Source organism: Netta rufina (assembly GCF_964035555.1).
Source record: "Netta rufina genome assembly, chromosome: 1".
NCBI classification, from domain to species: domain Eukaryota; kingdom Metazoa; phylum Chordata; class Aves; order Anseriformes; family Anatidae; genus Netta; species Netta rufina.
In genome coordinates, this window is record NC_140123.1 from 23735860 (window position 1) to 23753592 (window position 17733).

Sequence of the window (17733 nt, forward strand, 5' to 3'; positions counted from 1 at the left end):
ATCGTGATTTGACACTGGATTTAGAAACTCGGAGAAGAGTTTTCTGAATAGCCATATGGATTCTGTTTTCTTGTGTATGACTTGTACTTGAAGGCAGGACAAATGCTTGGTTCTGAGTGGCAGATATCACAAGTAGAAGTTGTAGCATGGCTTTATTGTCTGATTTGTCATAGGCTTTAGGTCAGAGTAAGCCAGCTAACTGATAGTTATAGGCCTAATGCATTTACTGAAATTATAGACAGGCTAAACATTTAGTCTCAAGCAATATTTACATGTGTTATATCAGAATACAGAAGAAAAACACCAAAGAAAAGTCATAATTCGAAGAACTGTTCAAATAAAAAGACCTTCATATGCCACTAGTAAACTTCATTTTTTGTTCCTCATTAATTTTTGGCAGTCTGTAGTAATTGTAGTGATTTGGGATATGCATGAAAAACAATACAAACAATATCATATTTATTACAACTGTATTTTCTAAAATCTATTAAGGATGTGCTATATCTGATGTCACTACTAGTTTCATGTGTATTTTGTTTTTTGTTTTTTTTGACTGTCTGATATTTCTCTATTTTCCTGTTATGTCAGTCTGTTGTTTTTCTGGGTTGCTTGAAACATAGAAGGCTACTACCTAGTTAAAATATCCCGATTTTTTGCTTGTCTTGAAGTGCAGGTAACTGATTAAGCTGTAGTATCTTGTAGGAAACTGGCACGTACTGAAACCAGAAAAATAATGAATCTTTTGTCAATTAAAAAAAAAAACACACTATCCTTAAGCACAGTATTTCATATTATAACCTTGGAATTTGCTTTCTTACACTTTGCTTTCCTTTCAACTTTAAAATTTTCAGACCAATCTTGCCATCTAAATACATGCATTCTTTATAATAAACTTTAAATGATAAAACAGCAACTAATTACGTGTAAGTTTTTAGTGAACTTATTTTGATTACAAAATTATTTTAGTAATTTAATTCAGTTTTTCCCTAATCTGAGCAAGGCAATTGTTGAAAGCTCTCATTTTTTTGTTACAGATCAACAACTTTGTTTAAAAAAGAAAAAAAAAATTAGTTTCTGTTTTGATATGTTGCGTCAGCTGAAAATCTGAAAGGTCTGAGTCCAAATGGCTGCTGACATGCAGTAGTTTAGAAGATACAGGGTGAATTCATAACTGGCAGAACTTAAGTGGTAAAGCAAATATAGTGCAGTATTTCACACTTCTGAGGGTATTTGCATCTCATTTTGAATATGTAAGCAAGCTGCTTAAGGTGATTCAGAATTCAGTTTTCTTTCTTTAGGGCTAGGCAGCAGACTATAACAAGTACTAACAGAGAAGCAGAATTTCTGCTGGGGACCAGAAAGTCCAGGTTTTAAAGATGTCACTATTATTTAGGTTATTTGTCCAGATTATAGCATAGAGTAATATACTAGTTCTAAAGCTTCAGAACATTTCACCTGAGGGAGAAACTTTGCTCTGAGACTCATAGATACAACGGTACTTACCTGGTAGAAGCAGCTGCAATGTGACAGATGGGCACTTTCACTGCAAAAGCAAACAGAACAGGGAATAACAATACCTGTGATCTAGATCAACAGTTTTGTCACTGAAACCGTGAACTGGCATAATATGCCATCATTGTTCAGACATTCTCCTTAAGTTTCTTTAACAGTTCCTCTTCTGAAAGTAAAGGATTCATAAAGGGTTCTACCTTTCTTCTCATGGTACATTTTGCTGAGCTGAACAAATGTTGAGTCTCAGTGCAACTGTGGTAGCAGTGCTTTGGCAACTATTACTAATTCTTGTGCTTTCCTCTACAATTACGAATCTAAATTGCCCACTGTCTTGTGTATTTAGTGCCTTGCCATTGCCAGCATGGAAGCTAGGCATAAGGACCCCGCAACTCTAAACAGAGCTAAAGCTTCAAATTGTCCATTCCCATCCTATATATTATCTTTATATTTTCCTAGTGATAAAAATGAAGGTATGAATGTTTAAACCAATTGTGTTTGCCACAGTTGAGGATACAGATGAGGAAGACCTAATATACTTCTGTGATTTAACTGCTCATCTTTGAAATAATCTTTCTCTCTTGTTTGGTATTTTATGTGTATCCATAAACAAGTTTATACTTTTGAAAAGGTTTTAGGAATGAATATGGTAGACAATCTCAATTTCTTGTGTAACCTGAAGGCTCTTTGTCTTGTTGTGGGAAGGTCTGTGGCTTTTGTGCGTGTGACAGTTCAATATGGCAGCTTAATTTTTTCATTTAAAGATGTGATCTTACCTTTTCAGTCAGAGATTGAGAAGCCTAGAGGAAGGAAGAAACCAGCTATCACAGACTCAGAAGAGAAACTAAGCATAGATGACCTGAATAAACTGGGACAAGAGCAGAAACTTAGAGGTAGTCAACGGGGAAGGAAGAGACCTGCAGTTGTTTCAGAATCTGATGAAACGCAATGGCAAGAGGAAAAAAGGCTAAAAGATGATGTAATAGAAAGTGAAGATGAACAGAACAGTCCACCAAAGAAAGGGAGAAGAGGACGCCCTCCCAAAGCAAATAATGGGGCAACACCAAAGGAAGAACCACCAGCAAAGTCATCAAAAAGGAGCAAAAAAAAACAAACGCCAGCAGCAGCAGTAGAAGAGGAGGAAGAGGAGGAAGAAAGGCAAACTGAAAACATTGAACAAAAGCCCAAAGGCAGGCAAAACAGGACAACGAAAAGAACACAGCAGAGGTAAGTCTGTCATCTTGTAAGCTGCATCTTTTTTATCCTTGGACATTAGTTATAATTTGATACTTTGCAATTTGGGTCTTCCTCAAAACAGAGCAGAACCATCTGAAACTAGTACAGTTGAATCAGCACAGTCTACGCCACAGAAAGGACGAGGAAGGTCATCAAAAACACCACCATCACAGCAAAAAAAAGTGTAAGTGGTGAATATTTTCTGAATTTGTGTTTAGTAAAAATTTAAAATATGCCTCTGTGCCCCCAAACAATCATTTACTGAAAACATTTCAGAATACTTTAATTGACAGTTATGAAAATAAATTGCCACTGTTATTTCTAAAGTGTTTTCCCCAGCTGCTTCTCCTAGAGCATCTCAAACTAGAGCAAATAGGCTACAAGTAAATTTAATGTGCTCAGGTTGCATATACGTAGCTTTGCTCTTCTAGGAGAAAAGTCAATAAAGCACACGAGGGCCTTGAGGATAAGGCTTTATTAGGACTCCAGGAGCAAAAAGTGTTCCTGTTGGTTCTAGACAGGGAGGAAGAATCAAATTGTTGCTCTTCACAATACCATTTCACCACAGTAAATCTATTCTGGTTCTCCTTAAATGAAATATCAATGACTCTAATTTGTGGCCTCCTCCTTGTAAGGTAATGTATTATCCACTTGAATCATTTCCAAATGAATAAAATGTGCTTATAGTCTACGGATAATAGTTCTAGAAAATCTTGAGGTGTGTTGAGCTACAAAATAAAGGTAAATTCTGTGGCTGGCTTCATTTTCTTGTGCTTACTGTAGAAACTACAGGTCTCTCTACCTTTTCTATACATGTACACTTCTGCTTTACATATATTGCATGTACAAGTGGACAGGAAAATAAAAACATTTTTATTTATGGAACATGGAAGAGATTTGCAACATACTTCTCGCAGACCTGGTGTTAAATGCCTTAGGGCATGGCTTACACACATCTTTGGTTTGGCATTCTGTATTATTCTGTTGCCAGTATTGTTTTTCTAGCTTCTGGGCTTAGCATCCTGTTGATCTTCCTCTGACAGGATCCAGATTTGTGTCCAATTTGCCTATCCCTAGCAGATTTTTTATTTTATTTTATTTTATTTTTACATGCCTGAACTCCATGCTAAACAAATTTGTACCTCCTGCTCTAGCATTTTGCACCCACGGTATCCCAACCTTTCCAGTGTTCTGTTTCCTACCTCTTTTCACTTGCATGTGGAGAGATGAACCTAGCTTGTTAATAATTCTCCTCTTTTCTTTTCAATTCTGTTACTTCTGCCAGAGTCTTGGAAAGCTTCAATCGGGCTATTCTGTATTGTTTTTTTCAAAGAAAGGTTGCTTGGTTGGTGCTGAAACTCCAACTGTACTATAATTATTATGTGTAATTCAGGGGTTTTATTCTAAACTGATTTTACCATGGTTCTCATGAGTGAAAATTCCCATCACATGTATGGTTTGAAGCTGTCAGAGAACAGTTGATTGGGATCTATATGACCCCACTGGGGATTGAAGCCTGATGTCCGCCTGGAAGAGCATTTCTGGTTTGATTTCATCCAGAAACTCACCTAGTTTGGGTGCACCAAGACAGCTTCTCAAACCAAGCCTAAGTGCAGTAAGTGGGATGATTCAGTGATTTGCTTCCAAACTGCTAACGACACAAACCAAAATGGTAATGTGAGTGCAGCTGTAGTTTTGGATACATATCCAGTTGTCTTTTTTTTTTTTTTTCTTTCTTTTAAGGTGGGGAGGATGTAGGGGAGACTAGTTCTCATTTTCAGCAGCTGGAATGTTTTTTTTTTTTGCTCGTGTTTCAGCTCTAATAACTAACTAAAGATATTGTTGAGTGATTGTTCTTGATTATCCCGATTAAGGTGGTATTATCCTGATTATCCCTAGCTCTTAGCACGAGCTAGCTTGGAAGATTTGCTTTTAGGTCCACTATAGCGTTAATTTCATAAATAGCAACATGCGAGTTCTTCTAGGTCTGTAAAAATATACATGCAGCTTCTTAAATTCTGTGGTGTATAAACTGCTAAAGAAATAGAAGAGATCTATTTGTTCAGAAGAAATAAATAAAACAGTTGCTGCCTGGCTTTTCCTGGTCACTGGTTACTGTTGTGTGTCAGCCTTCTTGGCCTGTGTTCTGACACTGAAGAGAAATATCTGTCCCGTCTATAGATGCAAAAATTGCTCCATGTTGTACTCCTGGTTCTTTATTCTGGAAGAATTTGGTTTCCTATTGCTGTTGCTCACCCTCCTATTTATACCTCTAGTGTTCTTTCTGCAGATGAACTAGAAAGGCATATAATATGTACTATATAAATTGAAATTTTAAGGCTTCTGTTCTTATAAAGAGGAATGTTTGTTCTCTTGCAGAGTTTATGCATGGGCAGACCCATATGGCATGAAACTGATCTTTATTTTTTTTCCTGATTTTAGCCGTGCAGGACGTTCCAAACAAGCAGCCAGTAAGGAGAATGAATCTAGTGAAGAGATGGATGTATTTCAGAGTACTTCACCTGTCAGTGATGACATTCCCCAGGAAGAAGTAATGGAAGAAGAGGAAGTCTCCACAATCAATGTAAGAGAAATTCCTTAGCTTTTTTCTTTTTTTTTTAATCTGTAATGTCCTCTCTGTATTGACTGACTTCCCCTGTTCTTGTAACTTAACCTTCCTCCTTGAAAACGAAGGAGGTGTTTGCCACCTCTGTGTTTTATAGTGGCACTGCAGTGTAGTTTCTTGTAGAATCTGCATTTCTCTGAGAGAAAATATCAGTTTTTGTCAAGTATCTTAAATTTTCTATTCTGTTTAATTTTTTATTCTGAGTTGTGTAGTACATCATGGGAATTATTTTCTGGGCAGCTTGTACCTATTTTTGTCAGCTAGATTATAATAGTGAGTTATGTTTGTTTATGCAAAAGAGGAATGCAAAATGAATAGCATCAGATAACAATTACAGAAACTTGGAGCAGAATTCTAAACCAATCTTTTTCCTCTTACTAGCATATGCAAATATGTTAAAATAAGTTTATATATTTAATTCTTATTAATATAGGGGTGTTAATAGTAATACTATAGATGTATTTGAGGATGCCTTTCAACAAATCTGATGATTGAAGCATCTGAGGACATTAGATTATTTTTTTTAACACTTGAAAGATACAGGTTTACAACATCAAACAAATTTACGTCTGGGCCGTTGATCAAGGCTTGCACCTGTGATAAAATTAGTAATTAATGACACTATACAGTTACGTAAACGTTATGATGAAGTAAGCATTTTTCCCATAAACTACAATTCTTCTTGACTTTTTTCATAACTTATTTTTTCTGTTAAATATTTAAAATACTTTTTTCCCCAAACAGGTGCGTCGCAGAACTTCAAAAAGGGAAAGGCGATGAGTGAGCATGTAGTTATCAGCCTTCCAGGTGAAAGCTTTGAAGAATGCTTTTAATATAAAGCTTGAGACTGAACGAAGCTGTTAGTGCACAAATGGGGTTGCTGAAAAAAGACAAAGCCTATTTTACTTTTACTGCCCCGGCATTTGCAGTCCCTAGGTCACAAGCTTTAGCCACACACATGTTGATATCATTAACTGTGGGTTTTTGTGAAGTGTAATGTGCGCTGGCTTTGTAGACATATGAACTAAAGAAGAAAACTGTAAATAGTTCTTTTTTTAATGTTTCTGACTTCTAAAGTGCTTGTATAGCTTTTATCTGCGGCTTTAAACTGACAGTGCCCCACTGTTTATTGGATCTATTGATTTAAAAAGGAGCAGAGTTTGTTAAAAATTGATCTCAAGCAATATCTGTCAGTGTTCGTATTTGTACTCTTGTTGACATTTAACTGTGAAAAAAAATCAGTTGAACAAATAGTGCCACTTTTGCCACTATTTGTTAAGAAGAAGAAGAAGAAATGCAATAGTGTTTGTTTCCTTCATGAATCTAACCTAGTGTTTACCTTGAGGCACCTACCTATCATCAGAGGTGCTAAATTACTTTCTTTTACAGTTGAACAATGTTGGATAGAATAATACAAGAGATGCAAATTGTGGAAGAAGTTGTTTGACTTGTTTTACGCCTCAGTATTGATTCCAGACTTCTCTGGACTTCTAGTGGCATTGAAAATTCAAAAAGGATTTAAAATATTATAATTTTAAAAGTGTGTTATTAAATAATGTACTGAATACCCTCCCCAATTTATCTTCCCCTATCAGTTTTTATTAATCTACTGTATCAATAAAATTCTGTAACTGAGTTTTTAATAGTCTAGTATGTTAATGTGTATAGATATTTCCTTCTGAACATGATGTTCACAAAGAGCAAATTATTACTACATTATAATACGAAATCTGATATATAAACATTAGTGAAAATACAGTTCTTATTACAATGTAAAGTTAATCACAAAGAAAAATTTTATTGATGCAGTGTGTCTTTATAAAGCTGTTCTTGAGAGCCAAGTGTTTTGTATTTTATAGTGAAGTTGCATGTTTATGAAAAATGTGCTGAAAATGGGATGTAATGTTTTTTTTGGAAACTCATATCTAGCAGTAGTATATGGTAGGTTGCCTCATGAGAGAACCTTCTATTGAAAGTTTATTGTACTTTTTCTTTTTTTTTGTGAGCCAAATTTTTTTGGTATGAAGAGCTAAGATTTTGTTGAATGATTGCAGTCAAGTTGATGATTGCAGTCAAGGTATTCAAGATTTGAATGAAGCTCCATTTTTATTTTATGACCATAGAGAAGGTTGTATTTGTGTTTTTAGGTATAATCTGAAAAAGAAAAAAAAAAAAAAAAAAGAAACAAAATACTTAGTCAGTATCCTGTATGCAGTTTTACAGTTTACAAACTGTCTTTGAAAACCAAAATGTATAGGTTACTACACTATGCTAAGCCAAGCACATACAATAATTTCAGGTGCTGTTCTCTCTCCGGTTCCCCACCGTTGAAAACATGAAAAAATCAATTTCTAACTTACAAAAAAGTAATCTCATTGAATAGTGGAGCATTTTCATACAATCCATCAAGAAATATGTTATAGTTGCAAGGTGGCTTGTGAAGATTAGAGGAAAGGATAATACTGAAGCACGGATTTACCCATTTCTGAACTACGATATCACTAGTAAAGAAACCTTTAGACTTTTTTCATTATGTATTTTTTTGTTACTGATGTAAAAAGTGTTTTAAACAACTAGATTATTCTGCCTCTGCATAATTCCCCCCCACACCCCAGTATTCAGCTTTTCAATATTCATACCTATAGGTATGGGGGAAATACTGCCTAAAAAGGCCATTATGGTTGGTTTGAATTGACTTTGAAATAGCTGGCACAACTGAGCTGGCTTACTTAGGCTTCAGCAGTGCAAATGCAAGTTGTTTTTTTTATTATTTTGTTTGTTTTGTTTTGTTTTTCCTTTACGGTATAAAAAAAATTGAAAGCTAGCTTTATATTTTCCTCTTTGACTGAATTGCACTGAAAACATTTATGGAAGATGTATCTTTAAGTCCATTTTATACAAAAATATGAAAAATTGATGTTGAAACTGCTGCAGACTCTTGAGGCTTTATGTGCATAAACATGGTTAGGTTAAACTTCATCAAATATTGATGCACATTACTGATCATAATGTTTAATGTAAATTTTAAACTATAGTTTTGCAATTTAAATGTTGATTTCTTGGGTTATAATGTGTAATTCATTATTTCTTGAGAAATAGGCACAGCAAATATTTCATTCTTATATTCGAACCTCTTCTAAGTTCATTCTCATCTCATAAAGAAAATGAATATTTTATGTACTAACATTTTGAGATCTGCGTACAGTAGCTACAGTAGAGTATAATTATGTATAAAAGATAAATTGCTAACATTCAGTTAGCATGCTCTTCTGCAATGATAATGTTAAGTTTATAAAAATGTACTGTATTACATTAAAAGATCAAATTGAACTCACTGTAACAAGTTCCAGTATGAAATTTGTATGAGATTGCCGAAGTATCTTGCTGTACTTTGCAGCAAATTAAGCTTACTTGTGTTAAATTTCTTCTTGCTGCAGTGCAACAGGAAACTTTCAGTGATCTGTAGCTCATATATAAAATGCAAACAGTGACTGTAATCTTCATACTAGAATAATTCACTATAATTCCAGAAGCATGTTTTTTTTTTTTGTTTTTTACTTTTCACCAACTGAGATTATTAATATTTAGGAGTAGCTAATCCACAAACAGGAAGGAAATAAATGAAATTGCTTGACAGTTGTAGTGTAAGTACACCTTTTCCACCTAGGATAATCTGGATTCCTATATCAATTATTTGACTCTGCCAATTGACTTTATTTTCTGGCAAACTGAATCCTTTTTGAAATATTCTGTTGTTTGCTCTTTTGACACTTCAATCTATGTGAACAAAACCAGAATTTACAAAAAAGTATTCATATTAAAGACACTTCCACTGAATATGAATATGTTCAATTTGTGACTAACTTGCAAAAAGCTTAGACTTGAAGATTAAATACTTCATTTTGGCATAGCATTTGTCATCTGATGTTCTCAAGAAAACCCACTTCATATAGAGCTGTGAGTGCATTTGTATTGCTATTGATGAATATTTTGCACGTATAGGTTTTGACACGTGATCCAAGCCTGCTTTTGTGAGTGTATACAGTAGGCTTTGGATCCAGCAAGTTTACATCCCCGTGGTTTTGTGAGGTTTAGTTCTTAAATGCATTTGTCATGTGCAAATATAAGTGCACATCCACGTACATTGATATGTTTCAATATCCTAACACTTCTGCATACGGGACATGTAATAGAAAGGGAGTATACACATATATTAAAACATGTATACCCCTGACATACAAAATTCTGAGTTTGTAGATGGAAACTTCTTTGCAAACCTGTCTATGTTTAAAAAAACATACATATTTTGCAGAGATTGATGTATCTCTACCTCATCCAGGTAGGTGCAGTACATACTTTACAAAGAATTTTTGAAGTAAGTACATTCAGGTATACCACCCCATGCTTGTCCAAGGCAGCATGTCTACAAACGCGTAAGACAAGTACTTGATGGCCATTATCCTTCTATTAGACTGCTGGCTCTTTGTTTTTACCATTATGAGGACCCAAAATGATAAAATTGATCTAACAAAGACCTTCTGTCCAGTCATCCATCAAGAGGAGCAGATTGTTTTTAATTTCCTGTTGTGCTTACAGGTTGTCACTCCAGTCTTTGCATCTTTGTTGGATGTTGCCTTCACAGATGCCTGCTAATTTTGGTGCAATTTCCTAATGCTGGCAGAAGTGACTTACGTTATATAGACATAAATGGACTTCTTGCTGTGTCAAAAGGTTTATCCAACGTATTTAGGACACTTGCTTCATGACATGCGTTACAGCTTCTGGAACTCTGTTGTTTGTGGAAAAGTAAGAAGCTGCATATTGGCAAGGGGGATAGAAGTACAGGGGGAAAAAAAAAATAAACAACTATTTGATTTGAATTTCTTCAGTTTCTGCTATCTAAAAAAATCTGCCCTCTGCACGAAGTTCACCAAGTGCCATTATATTTGTATAGGCAGGATAAACATAGTATTATACAGTGTGTGTATGGAGTAACTGAAAGGTTTCACATTTGACATTTTTTTCAGTGCCTCACTACAGTCACGGTCTAGTTCATAGTAGCACATCTGTTTATGTAATGGTGATGTATGTGTGTTTTTTTTTTTGGTTTTTGTATTTTTTGAGATAGCAGCATCATATCATATCTATGTAAGAAGGAAGAAAGGCTCTCAAATACCAATTTCCAGTCCCACAAATCAGTATTGCAGTAATCATGTGATAAGTTTAGGATTAGCTTTAACATATATAACGTTTTCAGAGAATGACTAACATCTCGTAAATGTTTTATTTGACTAGGTGTGTTTCTGATACTTGTATCTTACCTCACATGCATAGATAAAAAGGAAAGAGTATTTTGAAAATCCAAACAGTATTATTGAATACATTTCCTGCTTGGTCAGAAGTAATTTTAGTATTAAAAAAAATAAAATTGTTTGCAGTTCACAATTTTGTTGTTTCTGAACAGATCCAGAGAACTAAAGGTTTCAGATACTAGGTTTGATAAGACTCAGTATTGTTGGATTTTTTTTTAATTTTCTAGACAAGACACAATCACTGCAATTATGACATTCAGAATAATAGAAAATGCGAGCTCAGTAAATCTTAGTAGTAGTAATTTCTGGTATTATAATACAGAAGAAAATGTTAGAATGTAAAATTGTAAATGTAAAATGTTTCGACAACTTGAAATAGTCTGGTTGGGAACATCTTCGGATTTTTTGGTAGATATATTTAAAGCTTACTTTTTTTTTATGGTACATTTATATTCAGAAAAGTTAAATTATTGTAAACTAAAGGTATTTTGAGGAACAGAAGAGTTTTGAATCCATACCTAATAAAAAAAGTAAGGTTAATTTTAAGTAGTGAGGTTTTTTTTAGCCATATCTATATATGCAGTAACATATTACGTGAATCTGGTGTCCACCAACATTTCTCTGGAGCCTTTGACCTACCACATACTGAGGCAGTAGAAAATGCCTTTGTGTTCCCCAAATGGTAATTGCTGTTGTCCTTCCATAAATGTTACTTTCAAAAGATAAGAGCTGGAAGAGGAAGGGAGAGAAAGGTGACTTTTTTTTTTTTTTTTACCTTCTGTTTATCTTCTGCTGTAGTGTATATGGCTTAGGTGAGTGAGAAGTTTTGAGGTATGTAGGTGTGTTGAGTGAAAAATAGGATGTTATAAATGAGTTACTAATTTGAAAGGTGCTACAGAGCTGACTAAAGGGTAGGAAATCAACAGATGAATGAGATGGGAGAGTAGTTACTCAATACGAGGTGGCCAGTGATAGGAGTCTTCTATTCAAACTGAAAGCCTTCATGAGGGAAGATAAATTAGTGGTTTTTTTTTTTTTTTTTTTTTTTTTGTTTTGTTTTGTTTTGTTTTGTTTTTTGTTTTTATTTACTGTTATTTTTTGAGAGAGCTGTGGATATGTTGCTTTCTTTGATTTGGAGGAAGAGGTAGCTGGAGTGTTGAAATGTGTAAAAACACCCATAGAACTGAGGCTAGTGCTCAAGTGGTGCTTGTGCAAAGTGAGGTGGGTAGCTGTTACTGAGGCCAAATTTCATTTGTAAGGGATTTGAAATAATTACAAACAGGCAGATTCTAACCTCCATAGGTAGGAAGGTAAGGTAACAAATCATCCATCTCAATGCATTGCTGGAAATGAGGCAAGAGAGGTCAAGAAAAGCAATTTGGAAACAAGAATTCTAAAAGATGCCAAATTGTGCACCTGTAAGCATTGTTGCACTGCAGATAGCAATGATCAGTGATGGTATCTTCTATGTGGCCTCATTAAATCTTTCAACCTGAGCTCTTTTCTTAGCAGCTTTTTGTGATACCCTGATGGTCCAGTCATCTTTAGCCATTTCACTATGCCTCGTTAGCAGCCTGGAATGGTCCTGCCCTCCCCTCGTATACCTCACATACATAATGCCCTCTCCTAGATGCCCTGTGTCTTGTCATTGCTGCTTTCTGTTCCCTTCAGTGGGCCCCACCAGGCAAGTTTCTGAATCTTCTAACTCACTTGTGGTGAAGGAAATGCTACTATCCTGCTGCTTGTTTCACAGCCATCAGGTTGTGAAACAAAAGCAGCCATCTGACTACTGCCCCATACTGGAAAAGGTGCGTACAAGCTCTGCATTTGACCTAGAGAACTACTAAATGAACTGCTACGTTTTGTTATCTCTGATTCCCATTGTCTAGTGAAGAAAGCTCTTCCCAAGTTTGTAGTAAATCAAAATTGTGAAACCATCTCCCAATATAGCCAGCATTATCCAATGCAATGGCACGTAAGGACTACGTAAGTAGCCAAGTTTGGTTTACATTGTGTTTTGTATTTGGGAGAACAAAAAGAGGAATAATTTGGAGGGATATTGGGCAGAAGTTTAGTTCAATTCTTGCTGCCTGTCTTAGGGAAGAAGCAAGTCCTTGATACAAATGTGAAAGAAAAATGATGATTTTGCAGTAGGGAAGATCAAATTTTGCTAAACCGTTTTCTTGGGTTCATGGAAGGAACAAGAGAAGTTACTCATAAAATATGTATCACTTTAGAAACTTTTAATGATTATGTGCTTGGGTACTATCCTGACCAACGTGTGGAGATGGGTTATGGGATATTAATTTTGCATGGGGCAGCATTTTAATCTCCACATGGATCTAAAATTGAATTTTGTTTTCTTTGTCCTAGGCTGCTCTACTGTTTGTATTGGTTGTTTTTTGATAAAACTCCTGATATTTCATATTAGATCAGTATCTGTTACCCTCTTTCCTTTTTTGTATTTATCCAAAATAAGGAAACGAGATTGCCATAACATAGAACTAGTGTCACTAAGGGCTAACATACTGAGCTTAGATCGAATCCTCAGTGTATCAGGGGAACACTTTAAATCCATACTTAATTCACTGATTGACTCAAAATCTGTGACTACCTTGTCAGTTTTTTTATGCTACCATTTGATATTGAATTTGGAACGTAGTTTTCTTTTGTATTGTTTTCTGTTCATGTAAATTGGGATAAAAGAGCCAATTGTGATCTACCTATTAAAAACACATATGTATGTTAATAGATTATGTAGTGTGTTGCTGCTACATCCCAGAGCATCACAGAAAAACCTTGTATGTTGTTTGGCCTCAAATACTTGTTTTCAGTGTAAACCAATTGCTTCTCTTGGAGCTTACGGAGCTGTAAAACAGCCTTCAGCAGTCAGGACCTCCCTTCTGTTTGATACAGATATGCTTATAGAAATGTTCTTAATGTATGCAAATACTTGGCAAAAACAGCAAAATGAAGGTGGAGCTTTGAAATACCATCTATAGAGTATTCAGAGCATTGCAAAATGCTTGTCTGTGAATGATGACATGCACACTTCCGAGAAGAAAGGACTGCTTAAGGTCGGGGAGTGTTTTTGCATTATTCAGAGGAGCTCCTACTCCTTTCTCCCTCATGCTGTGTAAGTCTGTATGGGCAGTGTGCTTCATGCCAGTGGTGCTTCTTTAAACTTCCTGATGAAATGCTAGAAGAATGGCACAAAAAGCTCTGTGGTCTGTTGTCTTCTTAGCAACTGACTCAGTCTTCAGAAAGACTCGATGGGTTGTGCTTAAGGCATCTCCTGCAGGTGCAGGGGCTCTGCTTTGGGTGGGGAGTAGTTTTTCAGGTGATCCCCTGTCCTTTCAGCTACGAAGTAGGAGAGAAAGGGACACATTTCAAAAATATCTTCAGAACAGTGCCACTTTTTCAGGTTTGTTTGCATATCTAGATTGGCTTGGGTGTACATCAGTTCTCAGAGGAAAGAACTTTCTCCATGGTTAGTAATAAAGACAGGGAATGTTCTTACAGAGATACCTCACCCTATCTCGACACACATCGACATTAGGCCGATATGCCTAGCTCAAGCAGGGACTGAAGGGTCTCAGTAGATCACCTGCCTTTTGGAGCTGATGTGGCTTTGGCCTTTGGGTTGCCTGGAGGTCCTTGGTGGCCTTGCTGTACCTGAGGAGCAATGCCTTGGTATTGTTGCCATTCTCAGCAGGAAAATGTAGTCCTGGAGCTATCCCTGCTGAGGACCCACCACTGCATTTAAATTCAAGAGCGGTGAGGACTTGTAGGTAGCTGTTAAGTAGCTGAGTCATCTCATTGTACTACAAAGGGACTAAAAAAGGGTGATCCTCAGCTGAAATTCCTGGGCTGAATCATTCAGACAGAGTGGAGGGCTTCTGAAGGTGGATCCCCTACTTGAACCTGGATTCCCATAGACTTGGTCATGAAATGTGGTGTTCCTGAGCTGTTACCTCTAGGAGACACAGGCAGACACTGGCCTGCACATCACTTTCTGTTGTCTTTCAGCCATATTTCTCGATTCCTCTACCGTGTTCAGTTCAAAAGCAGGAGTTTCAGCAAGGAAATTGCTTCAAGTCTTTTTCTTTTGAGTCTGTTGCTTTTAGGTCTAATTTGTATGTCACAGTTGTGATATCAGATGGCACTTTGATTTTTTAACTGCATAGGTTCAGAGCTTAGGACATATTTTAAGCTGTTTATTTCTTCTGCAGGGCTTCTGTCGAGATGTTCTGCTTCTCGTAATTGGTAATTATCTGACAGGAGAGTAGCCTGTGTCCAGGCATTTTATGAAAAAAATGCAGTGGGTTGGTGGGCAGTGCTCTGTCAGAACCCAGATGAGTCTTGGAGCAGCAGCTGAAGGTCTGCTCCGCCCTAGTTATCCACCGTGCATCTGTCTGCCTGCAGCCTCATCTGTGCTTTCATCAAGCTGAAATCAGATTTCACCACTCAAAAGCAAGAGCTTGATGAGCTGCATCTGGTAGGGTGGTGCTACACACACCGTGGTGGGGTTTCTTGAGTATCTTCTCCTGTGCTTGATATCTCCATCCTTGGAGGTCTCCAAAAGCTGCCTGGACGTGGTCCTAGGCAGCCTGCTCTGGGTGTCCCTGCTTGGGCAGGGTGGCTCCAGGGGCCTCCAGGGGCCCTGCCAGCCTCAGCTGTTCTGTGATTTTGAGGGAATGCCACAACCTCTCCTGAGGAAAAAGTGAGTTAACGGGGATCCCTGAGAGTCATTATCATCCTGCGTGCTTTTATTTCCTGTCCTTTGGTATCTATTACAGATAAGTTCCTGCAACTTAAAAGTACCAAGATGGTGAGTATGAGAGGAGGTGAGAATTTGGAGCGTTACTCCTCACCATATGGCACAGGGAAATTGCTGTCTCGTGTGGCAGGGAGAAGTACAACCATCTAAGAACCACGGTTATCAAAGTAACCTGTACTTATTTCCTTTCTGTCATTTCAGTTGTTTCTCTTTTGAAACATCTGATGTTTTGATTTCCTACTGAATAGGAGCTGAAATGGCCCAGTTTTGTCGTGTACATTCAGCAGGTTGTGAGCATATGCTGAAAACCCCAGGTGTTCCTTGGGCTCGGATTGTGTGTATGCCTGTGAAAGCGTTCATCAGTAAAACCTCCAACACCTCGCAGGCAGTGCCTTGTAGGTGTTTTCCCTCTCATACATTCACAGTTTTAACGTGCTGAAGTAGACTGCAGTGAAATGACCCTGAAAATACACCTGAAAGGCTTAGAGGTATGTTACACTGCTTTCCTAATTTGAACCAGAGTCCTCATAGTCCTTACTCTCCTCTTCACATGTCCTAGACTGGTGTGGGAATGGTCTCAGTGGCTGCAAAGGGCTGCCAAAGTAGGGAGAAAGCTCAAATCTTCATGGGGGAACAGAGTGCACTGTGGCTCTGTGCAGCAGGCGGCATCTGAGTTCAATAAAAGATTGGCAGTAGCTGTGGAAAACGCCTCAGAATGAAAATGTGACACACGAAAACCAGAATCGGAAGGCACACCCTCCCTACCTGCTTCTTTTTGCCTTCCGTGTCTTCTAAATTTCTTTTTGTTTCCGCTGTGGATTCCCATCTGCTTTGTATTTTTTCCTTTTTGTTTGCTGCTCAGTAGGACAAATACGAGTGAGGAAAGCCAAGTTTATCTCAAGAAGAAAGCATGTCCAAAACTTACAATGCACCATCTCTTTTGTCAGCAGCACATGCTCTGTGCTCTTCGCTGGCCCTTGAGGCTTTGATGAGCAGCAATGATCAAAAACAGCCCCTGGAAGTGAAGTTTTGTCTCCCACCATCCCTGGAACTTGCACCTGCTTGCACAGATCTGCTGTGGCTGAGCGCCAGAGCTCTGCAAGAACTCGTAGCAACAAAAAATGATGGAATTGGGTAAGGGAAGAAATACACTGCAAATCCTGAGGTATTGTGTGCAGTTTTGGCACCCCCTGAGCAAGAAAGACATTGAAAAAGTTGTACGAGGTCAGTGGAAGGCCACCGAGATGGTCAGGGCCTGGAGCACAGGCCTTGTGAGGAGAGGCTGGTGGTGATGGGATGTTCAGCCTGGCTCTGGGGGAATTAGCAGCAGCCTGATGGTCCTGCAGGGAGGTCATTAAGAAAATTAGTTCAGGCTTTACCACCATGCATTGCTGTGTAGGAAGAGAGCTAAAAGTCAGTCCCGGTGTAAGGAGAATCTTGGGAAGATGAAAGGGCCACAGTGCGATGAGTCAAGCAGCAGAACAGGTGCCCTCCTTGGAGATGTCTGTGAGCCAGCTGGGTAAAGCACTATGCAACCCTGCCTGACCCTCACGGCTGACCCTGCTTTGGGCTGGAGTTTGGACTGGAGACCTGCTGAGGTTCCTTCCAGCCCCAGTTGTCCTGTGAAGCCTTTCCTGTGACAGCATAGCTCATCTAGCGGGTATCGTGAAGTAGGGAAACTTCCCTTGATTTGGCAAGTTTAGGTCACAAATCTAGCATAAAATTTTTATTCCACTTGCCATTTAGCATCATAGAATATCCCAAGTTGTAAGGGATCCACAAAGATCATCTAATCCAACTACTGGGTCCCCAAAGATCACCCCAAAAAATCAGACCATGTGTCTGGGGGCATTATCCAAACACTTCCCAAATTCCAGCAGGCTCAGTGCCATGACCACACCATCGTCCATGAACCTGCTCAAAAAGCCTTCAAGTCCAACACCTGTAGTGGTTTAACCCGGTTGGCAGCCAAACACCACACAGCCATTCACTCATCCTCCCCCCTCCCTCTCTGGGATGGGGAAGGGAAACGGGAAAGTGAAGCCTGTGAGTTGAGATAAAGACAGTTTAGGACAGAAAATAAAATAATCATAATATGTACAAAACAAGTGATGCACGATGCAATTGCTCACCACCCACTGACTGATGCCCAGCCTAACCCCGAGCCTGCCCGCTGGCAGGACAGAGCGAGAAGCTGGAAAATCCTTGGCTTGGTGTAAGCACTGCTCTGCAACAATTAAAACATCAGCATGGTATCAGCACTCTTCTCA

The 17733-nt window shown here is 37.9% G+C and overlaps 1 protein-coding gene across 3 annotated transcripts in view; it reads left to right on the forward strand.

The window, feature by feature from the left end:
• The window catches only part of PDS5B (PDS5 cohesin associated factor B), a 110956-nt gene extending 101451 nt beyond the window's left edge, over window positions 1-9505 (forward strand). For 2 of the 3 annotated variants that reach the window (XM_084306136.1, XM_084306137.1), the window contains exons 32-35: window positions 2294-2736; window positions 2828-2929; window positions 5188-5329; window positions 6116-9505. In XM_084306136.1, the coding sequence (XP_084162262.1) occupies window positions 2294-2736; window positions 2828-2929; window positions 5188-5329; window positions 6116-6151 (723 nt within the window). In that variant the 3' untranslated portion in view covers window positions 6152-9505. The remainder of the gene's footprint in view (window positions 1-2293; window positions 2737-2827; window positions 2930-5187; window positions 5330-6115) is intronic. The other variant, XM_084306138.1, reaches the window with a different exon arrangement.
• The last annotated feature ends 8228 nt before the right edge of the window (window positions 9506-17733 follow it).